Source organism: Phalacrocorax carbo, chromosome 8 (genome assembly GCF_963921805.1).
Source record: "Phalacrocorax carbo chromosome 8, bPhaCar2.1, whole genome shotgun sequence".
NCBI lineage: Eukaryota > Metazoa > Chordata > Aves > Suliformes > Phalacrocoracidae > Phalacrocorax > Phalacrocorax carbo.
The window spans coordinates 30,297,398-30,318,064 of record NC_087520.1 but is presented as its reverse complement, the minus strand read 5'-3'; the positions used below and the strand labels follow the sequence as shown (position 1 = coordinate 30,318,064).

At 42.0% G+C, this 20,667-nt stretch overlaps 1 protein-coding gene across 3 annotated transcripts in view; it reads right to left on the bottom strand.

Moving 5' to 3' along the window:
• ZNF423 (zinc finger protein 423) overlaps positions 1–20,667 on the bottom strand; it is a 234,598-nt gene that overhangs the window by 159,890 nt on the left and 54,041 nt on the right. For 2 of the 3 annotated variants that reach the window (XM_064459426.1, XM_064459429.1), the window contains exons 3-4: positions 4,309–4,509; positions 1,086–1,166 (exon numbers count right to left, since the gene is read on the bottom strand). In XM_064459426.1, the coding sequence (XP_064315496.1) occupies positions 1,086–1,166; positions 4,309–4,509 (282 nt within the window). The remainder of the gene's footprint in view (positions 1–1,085; positions 1,167–4,308; positions 4,510–20,667) is intronic. The other variant, XM_064459427.1, reaches the window with a different exon arrangement.

The window sequence follows — 20,667 nt, the reverse complement described above, 5'->3', positions numbered from 1 at the left end:
GGAACCACCAGGTAAACTCAAACATCACCTGCATGACAGCCATCAGGGGAGCTGGAGCCCAGACCATCCAGCCAAGTGTGCCCCTGCAAGAATCTGGGGTTTCAGTGCTCTTGGCACCAATGGGCACAAATATTGATTACAGAGAGACGTGGGAAGCGCCTGGGCACCGCGACCAAGGTGGCTGCCCAAGCCCTCAGGAGCCCTGCTGCCCCTGCACCTGGAGGGGGGATGCCTGGGGCAAACTAAGGAGAGGAGCCTGCGCTTAGAGCCCTCCAAGTGATTGACAATAGAAACACTGCCCCGGTGCCCATTTTCAGATCTAGACAGTGAGAACTGAGGTCTCCAGGGAAAATCCATGTTTTTACAGTTTGTGATATTGCTGAGCTTTTCTGGCGCCAATTTTAAAACACTGCTACAACCTCTGGAAAGAAGGAAAACTGTGTTTCAGCATAACAATGTAGACAATAAAAAAAGGAAACTTGTTATTTTTTTTTGCTTGAAACACTAGTCAGGTTAAGAGAAAGGAGCAGAATTCTGGCAAGGACAAGAGCACTCAGGCTGAGCCACAACACAGTAATTAGGGCCAGTAGGTCATTAGAGCCACAGCTGTATAAACTAGGTGTATAATTAAGTTTCCACTCTGCTTTTTCACAACTGTATTTCAGTTTATTTTGTGGAGGATGATCAGTAATTCATTAATTTGAAGAAACAACAACAGCAGCAGCAAAAAGACAGAAAATCTCTCACTTGCCAATCAGGTGCAACAAAAGATTACAATTTTGGGGAGGGCTAATTTTGGAAATACATGCAAGTCTCTCTTTGTCAGTGGGAAGTACAAAGTGCCACCTGACAAAAACATTCATGAGACGTCACTTGTTGACAAGCTGCCATTCTGGATAAGCATCCCGCATATACAGCTGCATGGCAATTATAATTCTCGTAGCAGGTGAAATACAAGAAAATGCAAAAATATACACTAGCATGAAACAGTTATAATACCTAATTTCAGATGTAAGCCTAGTGTACAAGTTACAGGGCATTTAAAAGGAGCAACTGCAAGACTTTAATTATAAACTAGTTCCTACCGTACAGTAGTTTAGAAAAATCAGCTGCTTCCAAGCTGGCAATATCCATATATAGCTCTGCTGCTGTTTGAAACAGACAACCTGTAAAGTTATCAACAACAGAAGAGGACCTCATGAAATGCTCAGAGACCCCACCGTAACCTACTTCTGTCCACTTCATTGATGCACTAATTTGCTTTAAAACACTCTACATTCAGTTGAGAAACTGAGGAAAAAAGTTTACACGGAGATATTCTGACCCATGGGAGGAAAGGGGTGATATGGGTGGAAGAAGCAAAACCAACACAATAAAATACTGGAGCTAAACCCAGGCTAATGCAGGTGGATTAAAACACACGAGCAAAATGGCAAATCTCGTGGCTCTTTAGCCACTTTTCATCAGACAACAAACAACTCGGCATCAGCCACCAGACAATGATATATTGCAGAATAGTTGCTTGATGTATGCAGCCTCTGGGGCTGGCTGGAGGACACAGTAATTTGTAAATCCATGTGCAATTCTTTACTCTTGTCACTAATGCTATAAGATAGCATCACGCTATCACACCTACACTGTAATAGCAGTGTGCAAAAAAAAGATATGAAAAAGACTGCACATGATGCTGATGGCAATTACTTAGTCTTCTCTAGTTATGGGGACATGTGATACAGCGAGTTCTGAATTCATTTTAAAAGCTTAACACATCCAGCATATACACTAGGTGGGTGTGCTTATTCTTGGAGTATTTTTCAAGATGCTCGCTAGTTGTTTAAGGCATAATTTCCAGGACTGCTACAGGAGAGCTCATTTGTGGGGGCAAGCTGGGAGACAAGGGAAGACATGAGCTGGTAAGGAAATGTGATGTTCTTTCAACACAAGCTGCCCCTGTTTAGACCCTTTTCAGATTCCTGTAGACACTGGAAACCTACACCCTGCAATCACAGACATCAGTCATGAGCAAAAGGTATAAAAGGCACCTAATTCTGTCAGAAGGAGAACATCTCTGCTACACTGACATCAAAAGGAATGCCACACACTAATGCTACCAGAGATGTCTAAATTTCAGCAGTGTTTTGTCCTCAAAGAAACAAGTCTGAAATACATGAAAAAGCAAGGGGGGGAAATGGCTGTTTGTTACCTCCTTACATGTCAAAGCAGCTGCGTTCAAACTGTATTATAACTTCAGAGAGCCGTAATGAATTTCTGAGGGACTTCAGTGAAATAGATGGTTTATCCTATACTTTGGAGTGATCTCTTGTAATCCTGCAACACTCCTGAGCTACAGTACCTTCCTAACTTCAGTATCCCAAAGGAAGTCATTAGTTATCTTGAACTATCAGCCTGGCTATATTATCGCTACAAATATTACCTGTATTGATCTGGAGCCATGTAGACACGACTGAAAACCCTGCTTCAGATTAAGACATGAAAACCTAGCTTGCCAAGAGGTCAGGCACTGCATTACAACCTCAGATGTGTCAGGCAGGTATTATAGGCAAAAGGAGTGCAGACCACACAGTGAACCAGACCCAAGCAGACACCTGGGGTAAAAATAGCCTTCCTTTTGGTGGGGCTGACCCCCAGCACCATGTGTACGAGCACAACTTAGGAGGCAGGGCAGTGATAGAGCAGTAGCCGCCCAGGGACAGCCACTGGAAACAAGCCCTACAGCTGTGTGGCTGCCCACCCACCCTGGCAGGATCCTGCCTGTCCTGCTCCCCATGTGGGATGGCATCAGGAATAACTTGTCCCTGCAACTGCTTCTTTGGAAAGGACCAATGTCCACATGGGCTGTGAACCTCACCTTCCAGTTTGGAAAACAAGGATTCTTCCAGTCAATGGCATTTTCTTGCTTACTACCCTGCAGTAGAGCATGAACGTCATTTGCAGAAGTCTCAGACCAACAACGTGGTTGTCAGCTGGACAAGAAATGACCCTGCGAGAAGTAGCCTTTCAATTTTAGGTACTTTAATGTTTGCAGCCTACATAGTGTTTAAACTAGAGCACAAAGCAAGGACCCCTGGGGGCAGGCGTAGGACTGCAATCCCTATCCACCTGCAGGCTGGGGGAAAGCTCCAGCGTCCCTCTGCCCTTCCTCCCACCAAGCAGATAGTAACAAGAGCAGGGGGACCTCATCTCTGCAGACCAGAGCAAGACAGGGGAGGATGCTCTCAGGGTGTGACTCAGACGGAGCCAAAGGCCCTGCCTGACCCTCCCTCCCTTGCTGTACTCTTGCCATATTTTTTCTTGGCTGATCATCATTTTACTTATGCCCAAAAAGAAGAGTAGAAGACATGGACTAATTACCAAACAAATTAAGTGGCCAGGGAGGAATATGCACTCAGGGAGAAGAGAATGGGATACTGCTGCACCAGAGGAGAAACTGACCCTTCTGCCCTCTGCCAACCTTGACCTATCCATCTGCCATAATAGTAACCGCCTAAAAATATTTTAGATAAGTGCGGAGGAAAAAAGTGATGGCAGAGTATTCAAGGAAGGTGAAGGATGAGAATCTCTGATTTAAATAGATATGAACATATTCTACGCTCCCCTTCCTAAGATTTTATTTAATCTTTGGTAAAATCTGCAATTTACCCCTGTAAATCAGCTTAGCATGCTCTGCAGAATACCTGCTGCTACCGCTGCCCATGCAAAGGCAGTCATGTAAAAGCAAGATATGTTGCAATTGTTCACACCAATGCTCTGAGTTTGTTCTTACTTTACAGAAAGTAAAATCAAGATCAGTGTAGGCTAATGCTGTCTTCACTTCCATAAAATTTAAAAGACGATGCAATAATAACCTAGGGAGAACGGTGTATTTTTAGGGTGGGATTACAAAACTCGCACTATGAATTTTAATCTCCAAAATCACCATGTTTTTTTATGGGGTTCAGAGGCCTTTCTTCCTCGGCATTTTGCACACGCCAGTCATTTAACTTTTTTAATCTTCCTACATTTGGAGAGAGAGGGAAAAATACCCTGCCTGAAACTTTTAGCATTAAAAAAAACCCACAACATTTTTGTCTAACATAATTACTGACAGATTCCAATTGGAAAGCTGTTGCTTTTATTTTAATTTTATTAAAGGAGTGAACAAAGGCTACCCAAGGCACCACAATAAAATTACATTAACTGTAAAATTACATTATTAATTCTTTAATCTCACTTGAGGCCTCAAGCTGTTGCTATGTCCAATTACCCAGCTAACCACCTGTCAGAACTGTAAAGCTAGTTTAACATTACCTCCAGGACAGTTGTGTGCCCTGTGTTCAGTCAGGTCTGCCAGTGAATCGAAGTCCTGCTGACAGTTATCGCAGGTGTAAATTGACTCATCCTCCATGTCTTCATCTTCCTCATTTCTCTCTTCCTGGCTTGTCACACTGTGCCTCTCTTCCAGGGCCCGGCTGTCCTTTGCTTCACTTTCCAGCTCTCCTCCCAGGCCACCTGCCAACAGCAAGCACATCCTCTAAGTTTGAAAGGTCTAAAAAATAAGAGCTTTAAGAAGGATGTTGCACTTATTAAGATACATTTAATTACAGCCCTCTCACATTATTCCTGACACCTTTCATTATATTAATGTGGTTTTTATATCATGCGGTGCAACAATTCTCAACCATATTCTCTGCTGCTTAGTGTGAATCCTGCAAACACTCTTTTCTAATCTTCTCCGGTGCACGTATAGCGGGAGCCTCTAACTCTCTGTCATATAAAGTTGTTAGTGTTTTATCACTTAACCATATTCTCAAAGCTTTAAAAGTTGGCAAGATTAATTACAGCCCACAAAGAAAAGGCATGTGCTGAATTTTAATTCTCAATGATCTCCTCTCCCCGCCACCTCCAAGCCCCAATATTAGTAAAAACAAGAAAAAAATATTATCTAGCTGAAGACCCCCAAAGCACAAGTATACCACAGGACGTGAGAGGTCTCGCTGAACTAACGAGAGGCACTCAGCTGGGCAGATGAGCCTTGCATTGTGCAGACCTAGCTGGGAGACAAGAGCATTGCATCTGACCTTCAGGTCTCTCAGGTATTTTTTACCTTCTTCTGTGACTGGAGTGTGGGCTAGCACAAACGTCTTTGCCAAAAAACCCACAGATTTTCATGCACATTAGTGTGCAAGGATACTGAGCTCTCTGGCAGCTCCAGAAACCCCCCAGTGCAAGGGAGGCCATGCACCCTGGGGCTGTGCAGGTGGCAGCTCCACGCACAGGGCAGCTGGCTCTCAGCAGGCAGTGGGGGTGGGAGATACAGGCAGCCAGCCACAGTCAGACCCCTCAGCATGCACTCAGCTGCCTGTCATAAGAGGTGGCCTTGCAGCCACGTCCTCATGAGTCTAGGACACTCCCTGGCCATGGGTGGCCACCTAGACATGCCTGAAGCCAGTTGTGCTCAATGGCTCCATGGAGCACTGTGGCCTGCCCACACTTGGGCTCTCTGAAGAGGCAGCAGAGGTGAGAAGGCCCTCCTAAGTCCCTGTTGCCCTCTCTGCAGGGGAAGCACCCATTAGATATGCTGACCATGCCAACCAGGCTTTGGTGACCAACTGAAACAGATGCCTGCACCTCTTCCGCACACATGTCCCACCAACATGAGTGATACAGTCACAGACGCTACACCTGCACCATTTCACCTGCCTCCATGAGCACTCACACACTCTGAATACATGAATACACCCTGTTGGTAAGACGGGAACATTTGAGAAATCATCCAGCAAAGTGAAATGGGACCACAGGCTCTTCCAGCAGAAGAGGTCCTCCCACACCATGCTCCAGCTGACCCCAAAAGGCCAGGAGCTGCTCAAGCCAGGCAGAAGGGAGATGCCACCTTGTCGGTTCAGGATGCATTTGGGTTTTAAGCCATTAAGGAAATGCCAGCAAACAGAAAGATGAATTGTGTCTAAAATTAGATCAGTGCCAAAAATACTAAGGACAACCAATGCTGAGAACATGCAACAAAGCTGAAAAATAAAATTTATTAAAGACAAAAACTGGTTACCACAAGCACTGCAATTCAGTCGCACATGTTGGTGGGGCTCTGCTACCACTATCCAGCCAGAGCACATTTTATACCATCTTCTGCACTGTGCATGATAACATAAATCAGCCAGTGTAAAATACTCCACAGTTTTCCATGGAGCACTCGTAACATGACGTACCCTTCAAATTGCAATAGAAACATTAAAAATCAATGCCTGCTTGAGGTGTTTCACAGCATCCCTCATAGCAATTAACTGATCTGCACATTTTCAGGTTCCTTTACTGTTAAATTATACGTATCTTTCTACTACAAAATTTCCATTAAGGGCTAGATATAACGTTCATCTTAACAAATCAGATATGCCACTTACACAGTGGTAATGAATTGGTTATAACAAGTATCACTCACTAAGCTCTCCATATTGTAAGTCATCATCTGTACTATGTTTATTCAATAAAATGCTGTTTGGTGAACCTCATCCTTTATAGGCTCTTCCTTAAATAAAAATGTATTGCAATGAAAAAAACATGTTTCTGGTTCTCTTTATACTACTACTTCACCAAATAAGTTACATTTGAAGCTATGTTAAGCTTTGCTTTACTTCACACATAATTTAATGTACGTATTCAAATTACCAGTTCCATTTTGTCACATTTACTTGGCCCACCTTTTACAGCCTCTCATCCCAGACTGCAATCACAAACATTTTAGCTCATTCCATGTTTTTAAAGCTTGTATGTCCTGCAGACTTGGTAGTTAATAAATCAGAATGTCAACTCTGGTTTTATAAGACAGAAACCGATAAAAATAGCCGAAGTATATAAATCTAACCTAAAGAACTGCCACCTGCTTCCATGCCGCCTGTTGACGGAGACCTCAGAGAAGCCTTTCTGAACTGACTTTGCCACATCCTGAAGAAGAAAGTTTTTAGGCAACTTCAGGGAGGTTCAAGGGACCTTCCCTAATGTTTTTAGCAGAAATATTGTCTTTTGACAGTTAACCTAAAGACCAGCTGATCTGGTGAGTACACTGCGACAAATTAATCCTTGATTTTACTCCAACAGTTCATGACTACACCAGAGATAAAGCTGTTTGACCAAGTCCAACAATAACAAATAATTTAGCACACTGCTTTAGGAAAAATAAATTGTACAATGTGAGATAAGGAAATAGATTCCCGACTGCAAAGCAAAATTCCAGAAACATTTTTTAATTCCCTGTTGAATGGGAACTCTGATCCTCTAGGCAACTTTTCAAAAGCATCGTTGCTTGACAGAATCATATGTCAAATAACAAAACACTGAATCTTGCATAAATTATTTAGCAAATGCAACATTGCTTTAAAATTAGACCTTTTTTCCTGTTTCCAGCTAATTGAAGGAATTTTACATGTCTACCACACCTCAGTGTTACTGTCCTTTGAATAACAGAGTCTTCAGATTCCTCTGCCAAGTCACATGCTTGGTGTTTGCCTTGTAGAAACCAAACACCGCCGAGAAAAAATCTGGGGTGTTTCCTGGTTTTTTTTTGACCTTTCCCTCCACTATTTTGACCACGAGCTGCCAGCAGGGGGTGCGGGCGGCCCTGGGGAGACGCTAGCTGCTTGCCCAGGGGAGCCAGGGCAGTGATGGGAATGGGTGGTCCATCCAGCATGGAAAAGCTTCAAAAGCAGCCCAGCTGCTCACACGATGAGCTAAGGTTCCCTGACGAGGACAGCAGGCCGCGAGCGTTCCTCAGGAATTCATTTCTGAGGAGTTTTGCTGTAACACACCAATTTAACCTGCAATTTTCCTGCTGGCAAGAACTGCAGGAGCATCCAGCCCCAGCACAGCCGGGCAGGATGGGTGCACACAGGCATGAGCACACTGCCAAAAGGTTTTGGGTCACCATGGGAGGCCAAGGCACTGCTGGCACCACAAGCAGGTATGATTTTGGAGCTGGGCCTGGCTCTGAGGGGACATGTCCATGCACTACCACACAAAAGGGCTTCTTGGTGGCCAGAGCCAATGGCAACTTCTGAAGTCTCCAAAGATCAGTGACTACCTTGTAGCATCAAGTACAGATATCTGTTTTAACTGACACAGCTAATTTTTAAGACAGCCTTGGAGATCAGTGAACTTAATTCAATAGTAAGTACTTTCTATCTAGATTGCTATAAAAGATATAACAAAAATAACTGACCTGCAAGGGAATGCCTCTGTGAAGGTGGCACAGCACCAGGGGCACTTAGCTCCCAGCCAGCACCAGGACATTTGTGCACAGCACAAGGGTATGGCCACACATCAACAGAAGGGAGCTGCTGGCACCATGTCTTAGAATAAATGATCGCTAATTAATTCAAAAGGGAGGGGGAAAAAAGCCCCTGCATTTCACAAAAATGGTATTAGTAATTTTTAAATTAACCTGCCATCTCTAATGATGGCTTTAATAATTTTCTTGCATGAGTAAGAGAGGATACAATTTGAGATAAGCCTTGAAAGTATACCTTACTCTACCTGAAATATCAGGAAATAAGGTCGGGGGCTTTTTTTTTTTTTTTTTCCCCTCCCCCTTTCTTTTTCCCCTGTAGCACAGTGGAAGGCCTGCAGGGCTTTACATAAGAAGAATATTTTACCCTATGACCTAAACAATCTGGCCAACAGTCAAGAATATGTTATTGTAATTGCCACTAAAGTTAATGCCATTAATGACTCTTGGTTCTTCTATAAAAGCCAGCTTATGCTCTAGAAAGTTACTATTTCAAAGGGGACATACGAAAAACTGGGAGTGTTCCTGCCTGGCCTGGTGGTCCAAGGAATGTGGCAAACTTGGCAAAGATGGAAAAGAGAATCCCCAAAGGTCTGGCTTGGAAGTTGCAGTCAGTAGAAGTGCCTTCTGAGCTGTGTTCAAAACAGTTCTCTTACAGGAACAACATGCTCCTACATGTACTATGTTTGACTGAGGCCTCACTGAAGTGAAGAGCAAATTTCCACGTGCATCAGTCTGTCCAGTATTTATGGCACTGCTGCTAGGCTGGGGTTGTGCTTGGTGCAGCAGAGCCTCAGCCCTGGACTGTGCTGCCAGCCCAGCTGCAATGGCAGCAGCAAACTGCTTTGGAGACTTCAGTTAGCGATGCAGGTCTGAAAACACAAGAAGGTCAGGGCCACACTTGAAGTGATGCTGATGCTTGCCTACAATTTCCACTAAGAGGCATGGGAATGGCTAACATGGTACAACACGCGGGCCAGAGAAATTAGAAAAGGAACAAACTTCTTAGCTTATTTTTTCAGTTGTGGAATCAAATACAGACAGTTTAGACTTTTTACCTTATCAGCACAATACAGGGCAAGCAGGCCTTTCTGTCTTTGTGCCAGTAAATTTTCTGGGGCTTTTCTTTAATTTTGGGGTTTTTTTTAAGCCTGAGGACTTTTTAAATCTGGGATTTATTTTAAATCTAGGATTGTTCTTTGGAACATACTATTTAGTGCAGGGTCATGTCTGGCTTTAAAAACCTCCAGTTACGGGGCTTCAATCAAGAGCATACACTGATTCAGTGCTAGACAGCACTCCCCATCACAGCGAGTTTACCACATGGAGCTACAGCTGCAATCTACAGAGTGCCCAAAGTTACGCTGTGCAAATCATTACCTAAGCACGTACACACACATGCACACACACTGTTGAGGTCTGAGAGCTGGAAGGCAAAAGATAAAGTGAAGAGGGGGGAAAGAGGCACCTCTTCATTCCTCTGCCTTGGTCCAAAGAAAGAACAATTGAAGGTCTCACAAAGGGCTATGATAGCTCCTAGAAATTTTCCAGAGATGCAGGACAAGTGATAAAAGTAAATGACAGTGAAGAAATAAAAGGAATGACAGGTGCTGGCACACAACTGACATGTCTCCTGGGATGTGGCAGAGCCCTGAGGCACCTGCCCAGGGGTGCACCCACCCAGGGGTGATGCCTTCCTGCCCCACGGCCATAGGGCTGCCGCTCAGCTCGCCGCTGCCACTCAGCTCCCCAGCAAGACAAAAAGAAAGGAAATTTCATCTATAATTTGGAAGTGAGAACAAAAGAAACAAATGACTTAAAGAAAAAGCCTAATCTAAACATTCATTTGTAAACGTTTTGCTCAGTGTCAAATGTGAAATCAGCATGGGAGGGGTCTCTACCTTTATGTGGTTTGTTACGCTTCAGTGTTTTCTCTAGCACTGTCATACAGCAAGAGAGTCCAAAGTTCTCTATCATTTGTGGTCAAAGAAGAATGAACAAAAGCAAAAAAGCCATGAATGTTTCAGTAATGAAACCACAAACAAACTTCAGCTGAAATCTTCCCATAGGATAAAAAGTCTTGGCTTTGCTGGGTAACCCTGGCCTGTGGCTCTTCAGCATTTCAAAACTCACCTTTTTTAAACATTTGCATCTAGAATGCAGGTGTATGCGTGTGCTACCTCTCAACAGGTCAGGGCCCTAATGTGAGCCACTGTAACCACTGCAAGCACACCCACACAGAGCAGCCAAAAACCTGCTTCAGCCAAGCAAACAGGTCAGAGAGCGTATATTGCATCCCAGCCCTAGGACAAGGACCAGGTATCAAAGGCAGCTTGTTCTGCCCATCAAATCCTTGCTACATGCATCAAAAGCAAGCAGGTTTGGTGTCCATCACGCAGTGCAGCATCGGTCTTTCACGCATTGTCAAACCACAGGGCGTAAAATAAATAAATAGATAGATAAATAAATAAATAAATAAATAAATAAATAAATAAGGTGCCTAGCTGAAAAACAAAGATCCAGAAGAGATAATGCATGAAACATCACAGTATATTCATGCAAAATTAAATTGCATGGGATGACTACATGACAGGGCGGAGTGAGTGAAGCACAGGCTGCCACGCAATCCTGCCAACACTCAGTCGCCACATAATGCTCCTCGCAGGTCGAAGAGATCTGAGCATTAGATCTTGCCTTCCCTCAATGAGAGGAAAAAACAATCACAATACCAAAAAAAATATTTGATCCAGCATATAGTTAATGGTGCTGGCCTCCTAAGACTTACAACTTAATAAAATTGATCTCCCTGCAGTACTGTAATGAAGAACAGTAGGATAAGGCTACCCTTGAACCATGAAAATTGTATATTGTTACCTCCTTGTGCCCTCCTAGGGCTACGGCCGCTGCAGCCTCTCCAAGCTGTCATTTGTCTGACTCTGACAGCAGACTCCACTGACATGTGGCAATGGTAGCTACAAGAGCTTCTTTTGGAAAGGCAAGGGAAGAGGGCAAGTTCTGAGTGCTAGGTAGCTCTCTGGATAACAACCCCAATGATAAAAACACAGATTTTGTGTGAAGTGTGTTAACAATAAAATATACAAAAGTCAGAGGCTTGAGGAAGTGCACATTATAAAATTTCACAACAGAGTCTTACTACACACCAGCATGTATTAAATCATATTAATTTCTAAGTAGGTGGGCAATTCTCAGCATTAGTCTTTAGCTTAGCAGAGAAAAACTATTTTGATAGCATACTGCACCTCCTTCTACATCTGCTTGCACAAGCGCTTTAAGAGAAAGGGGTCCCAAGCTACACGCCCTGTAATAACTAGCTAACTGCTGCCAGTGCCTGCACCACCGCTGCCTGCTTCTGCTGGCACTGCACCGCTCACAGAATTGTTAATGACAGCCCTACACCAACACCTCCCAGCATCCTCCTATTAACTTACACCAATATTTCACAAGGAAGATGGTCACCTTATGTTACTGATAAGATACAATTTTCTCAAATCAGCAGCTACAATCTTTACGAAAACCTCAAGTGTCTACCCTGAGTTTAAAGGCATGGGAAGAGGTGGCAGGCACATGTAGCAGAGGACTGGCAGCTTGTTGCACCTTCCTTTGCTGTAGCACACTCACAGGCATCACTCGCAGAATGGATAATGCATGTTAACTTGTTGCCTCGTGGTGCCTTGCTTTCACCTGAGCCCAGCTATATGTGTATATGGTTATCTCTATACGGTATAATTGTCCTGTTTTCTCCAGTGAAACCAAGACCTTGGTCTCAGTCAACACAATCACCCTTGTGGTGTTCTGCCTCCATGCAAATCCAAGCTCACTGCTGGTGCGCACAGAGTAACAAGAACATACAGATATTTGCATGGACAGTCCTGGCCCCATATCCTCTAAGCCAGTGTAACTATTTACATCTAGCATCTGACCTGAAACCCACCGGCTTTGCTCAGTCAATGATTTTTATATCGTGCTCACATACACAAACTTACCCCACAACGCTGGTTTTTCTGGATTTCAAGACTTCCACAGTATCCTTTAGTCAACATGCCAGAGAAACCTTTTATTAAGTGCTGCTAATTTTTTTATTGATCAAACTGTGAGCCATTACATTTTCCATTATAGCAGAAATCTCCTATAGGAGCATTCACATTAAGTTTCTTTATTCTGCCTCTAGTAGCATGTCACTTTTAATCAGTTTTTAGTTTCATTATTGCTTAAAAATTAGAAAGCAGTTTCTCTGTTCTTTATTACTTTTTTTAAGTTTAGTTACTGAAGGGTTATTAAACTTCGAAAATATACAGACAGGCGTAATGGCAAAATAAATTCCTCACTGTCTCTAATCAACTTTAACATTAGCTTTTTTATCATTTTTAGGTTTATTTTCACTGAAAGACTGCTTGTAATTATTACTCATGTTCTCCCCAAACACTTATGTTACTAAAGTGTGAAATGTCTTCTAACACAAAAACAGTTCTCTGGGAAGTAATTACAAAAATGCATTCAGGAGCAATAATTTTATATTAACTGTCAGCAGCATACATCTTCTGAAAAGGCACTTGTTATGAAGGAATTATTTGCGTGGAATTTGAAGGCACTGAAGGTGAAGTAAAACTGCAGAAATGCATTAAACTGAAACTCCAGCTCCCTCGTCAAGGGTCAGTTTATGTTTAAATCATTACCTTGAAGGCAATCCAACACCTTCTGAAGAGTCTATTAGAAAGACAATTTCAATTTATGCACAAATTGAACACAGTCTCCACTTTTCAGTGTCGAACAATTTACACCCCCTTTTTAAGGAAATTTCTGAGCAGCTAATCAAAAAGATACATCTGAAAATTATGGGCTTCTATTAACCTTTCACTGATAACACTAAAAATACTCGATAATGATTTATGGGTAGTAGCAAAAATAGTGGCCTCAAAACTGACCAGGCACATTAAAAAGATATCTGTGTCTGTAACAGATAGAAGAAAAAATTTAATGAACATTTTCTAGTAACTTTTAGCTTGTGGGCTAATCCCCCAGTCCTTAGGAAGGCAAAATAACTCAGTGAAATAAATTTTTTTAAAAAAAGTGAAACCCAGCAATAGCGCTTAAGCATTGTATCACTTTAAAAGTGTTTTAAAAAAATAAAGTCAGATAACAAAATCACAAAAACACCACCAAACAGTAAAATTTCCTCTTAATCGTACCTGCAGGTAGTGTTTCAGTCTTTCTAGAGCTTTTACTAAAATGATTTAGATGTTACTAAGTTACATGACAAATGCATTTATACACTGAAAAGCGGACAAAGAGCTAGGTTATTATTATTTATTTGCATGCAAGCAGCAGTGGCACTGTACTTCATAGTATTAACAGCTTATAGCATTTATCAGTTCTTCAATGTTTGGCAACTGGTTTAATGTTGTAAATGTGGGGTGTAAACACTTCCCTACCACAAAAAGCATTGCATTCTGTGACATTCATTTACAATGGAAGGCAGAGAGCAGAGCAGTCTGGAGTGTGCCAAGTGTTCAGTTACTGAAACAGCACCCAACTGCAGGACTCTCCTAGTTATTGACCGCCCTGCCCTCCTGCCCACTGGGGCTGGGGAGCAGATGCCCCATCCCCTGGCAGGGCTGCAAGGAGAACAGCACCCCTCTTTTACACTGGGGTCTCCTCCTTGGAAACAACAGGCTCAAAATCCTGGGGGAAGGTTTCAGTGGACTACAATGGGCTGCAGCAGCAGGGCCTGGTGGTTCATTAGAGATGGTGGAGCAAAAGAGGAAGGCACCTATCCTGTGTGCATCTGACACACAAAGCACAGCCTGTATTAGATCAAAAAGTCACAGTCCTAGAAGGGACATCTCACGTTCCACCATGGCTCGTTTCTGCTCCATTTGCTACCAGGGATATTCCACATCCAAATCCAAACAACAGTTACCACCCGTTTTTCACAATATCAATACCTCACACTTCTTCCAATGTCAAATAGCAATTTGCTTTGTAGATCTCTGCAGCATTCAAATCAAATAGTGTGGTTGCACTCAGCTATCCAAACCTCTCTGCTATCATCCCCAGAAAACTCTAATACACTTACTCTAGGCATGTAATAGTTGTGCAACAGATTATCTGCCTTGGTCAACAAGATGTTATTGTCCACTTCCAGATTCTTAATGTGCATCTGAATGGGAGTAACTGCTACCTTCAGTTCCGATAATGAGGTTCAAACCAAGACTGATTTAAATTCATTTATATGCACAAGGAAGGAAATTAGTATGCAGCGAGTATTAACTTCAAAGTGAAGTGCACTTCTTCATAAAAATGCACTTTCACTCCACTCTCTGAAATGCAACTGTTAAATAATACTGACCATCGTAATCTAATAAAATCCATGTAAACTTCCAGCGCAAAAATGGCATTTTTATTTAGGTATATAAATATGTTAATAATGCTCAACTTATTATTTTTCAAGTCTCTGTTGAAGACAAGTGTCCTGTTTCCAGCAGTTCCATGGAATCCCACTCACACCCACTTACCTTTCAATTCATAGGCATGACAAAACCTTTTTTTTTTCTTTTAAGGAAATAGTGTAAAGGATTTTTATTTTTTTTACTTTACGGTAAAGCCATATAGCTGTAAAACTTAAATCTATAGCTCCCTGAACTGACAGAAAATTCAGACTGCTTAATAAAATTCACATGTGGCTTATCGCAGCTGCATATCAAATGCAAAAATAAGGTATTGACTGGTTCTGCTCAGTATAGCAGCTGCTGGAACTCATGATCAAAATAAATCCATTGATTTTTAATGAGAGAAAAATTACAGATGATGCAATTTACCATAGTGACAAATATGACAATGTATTTCAATGCTTGAATCCCCTTTGCCTAATTCAAAACGCAGGTTCCTTTATTGTTCCTCTGTAAGGTCCAAGACTTTGAATTGTCCTTTCTGCAGGTAAGTTCTGGCCACTGGAAGATTCTTGTCCTCAGTGTGTAACAGCCTGCAGTGTACACACATGGGAACAAGATGTAACAGGAAAGCAGACCAAGGCCTCAATACAAAATAGGCTCTTATGTCTCTGAATATATTTCTGTTCAAAATGCACTTTTCCCATGCTTAGGACATAGATTTGTTTAAAAATTATGCTGAAGAGAAATGCCTTTTACAACCCAAACTACGATTCTACCGGTAGCATTTGCATTCATGTTTTTATGTCTATAAAAGCCCCAAAACATTAGGACTGAGAGGGAAAGAGACATAGCACTCTGCCAACCATCTCCTAGGAACCCAGGGATGGCATCAATACAAAGGGAAAAGATGGAACATCAGAGGGGAAAATATATTGGGGCAGAAAGAAAAATACACTTTGGTAAATCAGAAAAAGCAATAGTTATTTCACTGTCCTCCTCATGGGTCTTGGTTTGCTTAGAACCTGCCTGGATTGTTTTCCAGTGGGAAAGACACATGTGCAGCTGAAGGAGCATAGAAGGGACCTTCTTCTGCAATAACTGTGCCTGGAATTCTTCAAAACTGTGATTAAAGACCTGAGAGTTTTCTGAGGGGCGGGTTCATGAAGTTAGCTTCTTAGGTAAAACTCCTGTTTATACCCAGGGTGGACCTGGACCATAACCTAGCTGCAAGTTTTACGGTCTGATCAAATATCAAGTAACATCTTGGAGAAAAAAGCTTGGAGACTTTCTCTCTACAAATCTGGTTTGCTTTGGAAAAAATATTCTTCAAATGCACCTGAGGAAATAGCCACATTTCCCAAAATGTCTGCTCACATCACTTTGCCACCAGGTACTGCTGGCAGAGGCTCATGCCTCTGCTGCACAGGACTCTTCCAAGCAGGGCAGAGCTGGCAAAGTGAGCAAAACTGGGAAAACAGTACCTTACACTGCTCCAACTGGAGCTGGGGGGGGACACATCTGTAGGCAGCCAAGTGATTTAGGAGCCAAATACCCACCGAATGGCAATGGACTGTATCAAAAACCCATGATATTGGAAATTAATGAGAGCTAGGCACCTACACATCTAAATAGCTTCAGAAGAGTAGGGCTTACAATCTTTAGGAAATGTTACCCCCAGGTCTCGTTACGCGTGTGCATCTCTGCACAACCAACACTGGGCTGGGCACGATGTCCTGATGCAGTATCCAGACCACAGCAAAATAATTCAGTTGCCTTTTTTTTCACATTCATTAACTTAACAAGATGCTCAACCAGAAAAGAGAGGAGAGTCTGTGCATCTCATTACGCAGCACAGGAAAGGGTATTTAACAGGTGGCCAAGACATTAGAGAAGCATCAATTCTGCAAAAAGTATTACCTTCCGCATGACCATGGCCAGCCCCTGCTGCACAAACACCACTACTGCCCAGCAGACACACCAAGGAGATTCATACAAGCCAACTGGGAAACCAAATTGGCAGAACAACTCAAAAAGTTTCCTGCCATTTTTTGCTCATTCTCTCTTCCCCAGTTTTAAAACATGACATGATTTTGGCTGTGGGCTCAGTTATATTTCAGTTTGTGTTTAACACGAGCTCTCACGCAAAAATTAATGTACCTCTAATTTTCTTTCTCATTTCTTTCCTTAATAGCAAACTCTGAAGTCCTACACGTTTCACTTGACAAAGCCATTAATTCAGTAATTTCACATAATTAAATCGAGCCAAGCAAAGTATTTAAATTGGAGCTAAGTGAAATATACTTCTGTGCAGCTCATGCTGTTAGAATTGTGCTGCATGCTATTCTGCTGCTGCTCATTTATTAATTTGTATCGGCTGAAACGTGACACCACGTAATAAGGAATGTGCTGGCTTCGATAGAATTAGAAATTTTAAAAAGGGGTGAAAAAATCAGAGGACAGTGAATCAAGCACCAAATGAAATAAGTTAAGCCCTCTGAATGAGCCCTCAGCAGAGCGCTTCTGCACCCGGCTGAAACCTGCACCCAGGTTTGTACTCTCCCTGCGAGAACTAATTTCTGGCAAGAGGTTTACAGCTATTTATCCCTGGAATAAGAAGTAAGCTGCACCAGTCCTCCAGCATGGTGATCCTTTTAGCCATAATAATGCTTTTTCTGCTAATATCTTCCTGCATTCTTCCTTCTAGCCCTACATGGTAAAGAAAAGTGTGAGAAAACATTTAAGAGTTAAAGCTAAAATGACTTTAAAGTCTTGTCTCCCTCAGATGCTCCTCTCATTCGGCAGGTCCTGAGTGTCAGAGCAGGAGACCACAGCATCAGAGAACTGGCAGAGCCCTCAGATCTACCATGAGAATGATGTATGGTAAAAAACATATAAAACCCTAAGTAAGACTTTTTGCTGGCAAATGAATAATAATGGGGAAGAAATTAAGATCGCAAATAATCCACGTAGTGGAAATACTTCACGTAATTAACAAAAGTCACTCCAGAATATAGTGGTGGTTTTTCCCATTCCATTGGTGCTTTCTGCTTCTCAAGCTTCTTATGAACTACCATAATTGGACACTTCCAGATACACTGTAATTTCCTCCACTTCTTCCTCAGCCTCAAAGGACAGCTGTGAAAGGTGCAGCTCTGGACTGCTCATGATAACCCTCACCAGATACGGTTCATAATGACCCACTCCCATTAATGAAAAAGGGGGAGTAGGGGACAAGATATTGTTGCTGTTGTAATTAAGCTTGTGAAAAGTTTAGTTGGAGAGAAATTAGATTTATTTACATGCTGCTCTGTTGCTGATGAAGCACCAGCTATTTGGGACAACTTCTAATTAACCCTAATTTAGTTGATGCGCTCTTTAGCAGCCCCATTCCCTGTGTACTTTGCACAAGGTAAAAAGTAGTAAAAACAACGAATTATCCATTTTTAAAAGGCACATTTCTTTGTGGTGGCCCAGTCTCAATTTTTTTCCTTAAATTATTGCCTTTGCATTTTAGTTGCTGACAAGCAGGAAGGCGCACACTTGAGAACCTCATCCTACAAAACGGCTTCTTCAACAGCCACACACCACAGCTCACAAGGGCATGGCCACCGCACCCACAGCCTCACACAGCCCCTCTCCCACCAGCCCCACGATGGCTGATGTGGAAAGAAGGTTTTGGGGTTTGCTTTGGACCCTTCCACCTGATATACAGCTATCACAGCAAGGAGTCTATTTTTAAAGCACTTCTACTTCCTACATCCTCGGCCAATTATTCAGTCTGGCCACGATGTTCATTAACCAGATAGAGTTTTAAAATATTTCATTACAGTATCAAGCTAAAAATCACTTAACTCTTATGATGTATTTTCTCATTTAATAGTTCACGATGGCTCCGCCATGCTTCCAGTGACTGTGGTGTATCTGCGGGTTTCTTTGCAACTCAAAAAGACATTTAAAATACAACAGATTTACAATCTTAGTATATAAAAAAGCCCTAAAAATTCACCAGTTTTTGTAAATCATTTTGGAAGAAGAGCAACACCAATTCTTGTTTCAATTTCACACACAAAACACCACAAACACTGAGTACCACTTTTCAGAAGTAAGGGTGAAAAACAGAGCATAATTTAATTCTGTTATACAGAAGCATCTATGCTTGCTTGTCACAACACGAACTCAGCGATGCAAAGAGTATTTGCAGAGGTGATATTCGTCATGTCTTCAACACTGCAGCTGTCTGCACACACAATATAAAGAAAATATGAAGAAAAAATGTGGGTTTCTGCAACATCCTGTCCAGAAAATGGTTTACCAATCTAGCTATTAGCTAATCTGTGCAAGATTTCAGCCTGAAATTCACCTTGGTCAGTAAAAGTACATATTTACTGCACAGCCTTTTCTTCATAAGATAATACACCAAATGCTGCTCTCAGTTATACCTGCCTAACACTGCTGATTTTTATATCCTTTCTGGACGTTACTGTGGAAATTTGGCAATAAATGTATTTTGTTTAATAGGATCGAGGAAGATAAGCCAAATGCTTTTTACACAGAACCTTTCTCATTCATTTACCAGTATAAATGGTCATCTGGACTTGTAATGCAAAGAGTAATGCTAAATGCAAAGAGTCCAATATGAACTACTATAAAATATTAAGTTCAGGTTTTCTTGATTTCTATATGGGACACACATTCTGTACAAATTAATGACAGCATTACAAACTGACCGTTTTTCTGCAAATACAACCTACTTGATTAAATCAACAATGCAAAATGGAAGTCTTCCCTATTGTCACTGAAAGAAAAAAAAAGAGACTACATAATCTTTTGTGAATATTGCCAAAATTACAGAGGAAACCTTCAGTTCAGAACACTGTATTCAAAGCTGCCCAGTACAAAAAGACCTTGAGACTTTTAAAGGAACTTCATAATAAGGAAAAAAGGCAATGATTTTTCTGTTGCTACAGTTGTATCTCCTTGATGTGTCACCAAGACTGGCTTGATGGAGACCTTCTTGGAAGAGGGCTAATCCAAGTCTGAGTTACACGTTTCTTTTAACAAAAAACATAAGTGAAATCAAGTAAGGATGGAACTAATCAGTCCATCAAAACAATACATTTATGAACTATGAAAAGATCTGATTTGAGTCTTTGGATAAGAAGTAGTTCTCCAATTTTCTTTCAGTGGATGGAAACAACCACTTTGTGTTCACTTATCTGACAAAATCAGGCCACAGGAATTCAGTGTCATTTAAGTTGCCTATAGCCCCCATCTGAGCTAAATATTACCAACAAGCAAAAGACTATAACATGCCTAGCTCCAAACGCCCTCTCAGTTGAACATGACCCAGGGAAAACTATCACCCCTCCTCTCTAGGATGCAAATGCCGTGCTCTGCTTCCCCACTTTGTCTGAGGGCTGCAGGTGACCAGGTAGCCCAGAGACCTTGTCTTTCCCTCATTTATATCCTCCAACTGCTCCTTTCAACTAAAGATTCACACAACAGATGAAGATTAAATATACACAGCTAGAGCAACAAATCTAAATTTCAGACCATGGTCGGAGGACTGTGGTTTTCCAGGCTGCTTCAGTCAGCCCCAACCACCATGCACACACAGAGGCACACAACTGGCAAGTGCCTTCCCACATATTTCTCTCAAATTGAAAATTCTTTCTAGCTTTGGTTCAAACAATAGCCAGAGCCTTAAAACATATACACATGCTATGCAGACAGCCTCACCAATGCCAGTGGTTTTCTTTATATAGGTTTCCAGCTAAGAGGGGAAAAGTTTGCCTACAGGATCCCTCCATTTTATGCTAGCAAATAACTGCAGCTTTCAGCATTAAGGTGTTGAGAGGGGAAAGCGTGGGATGAAGTGGGATGTGAAATCCCATCACCCACTGCAAGGAAAAGTGTTGTTAAACGTCTGAGTTTTCTTTTTGGAGTTTTGGTGAGTTTACTAAGAAA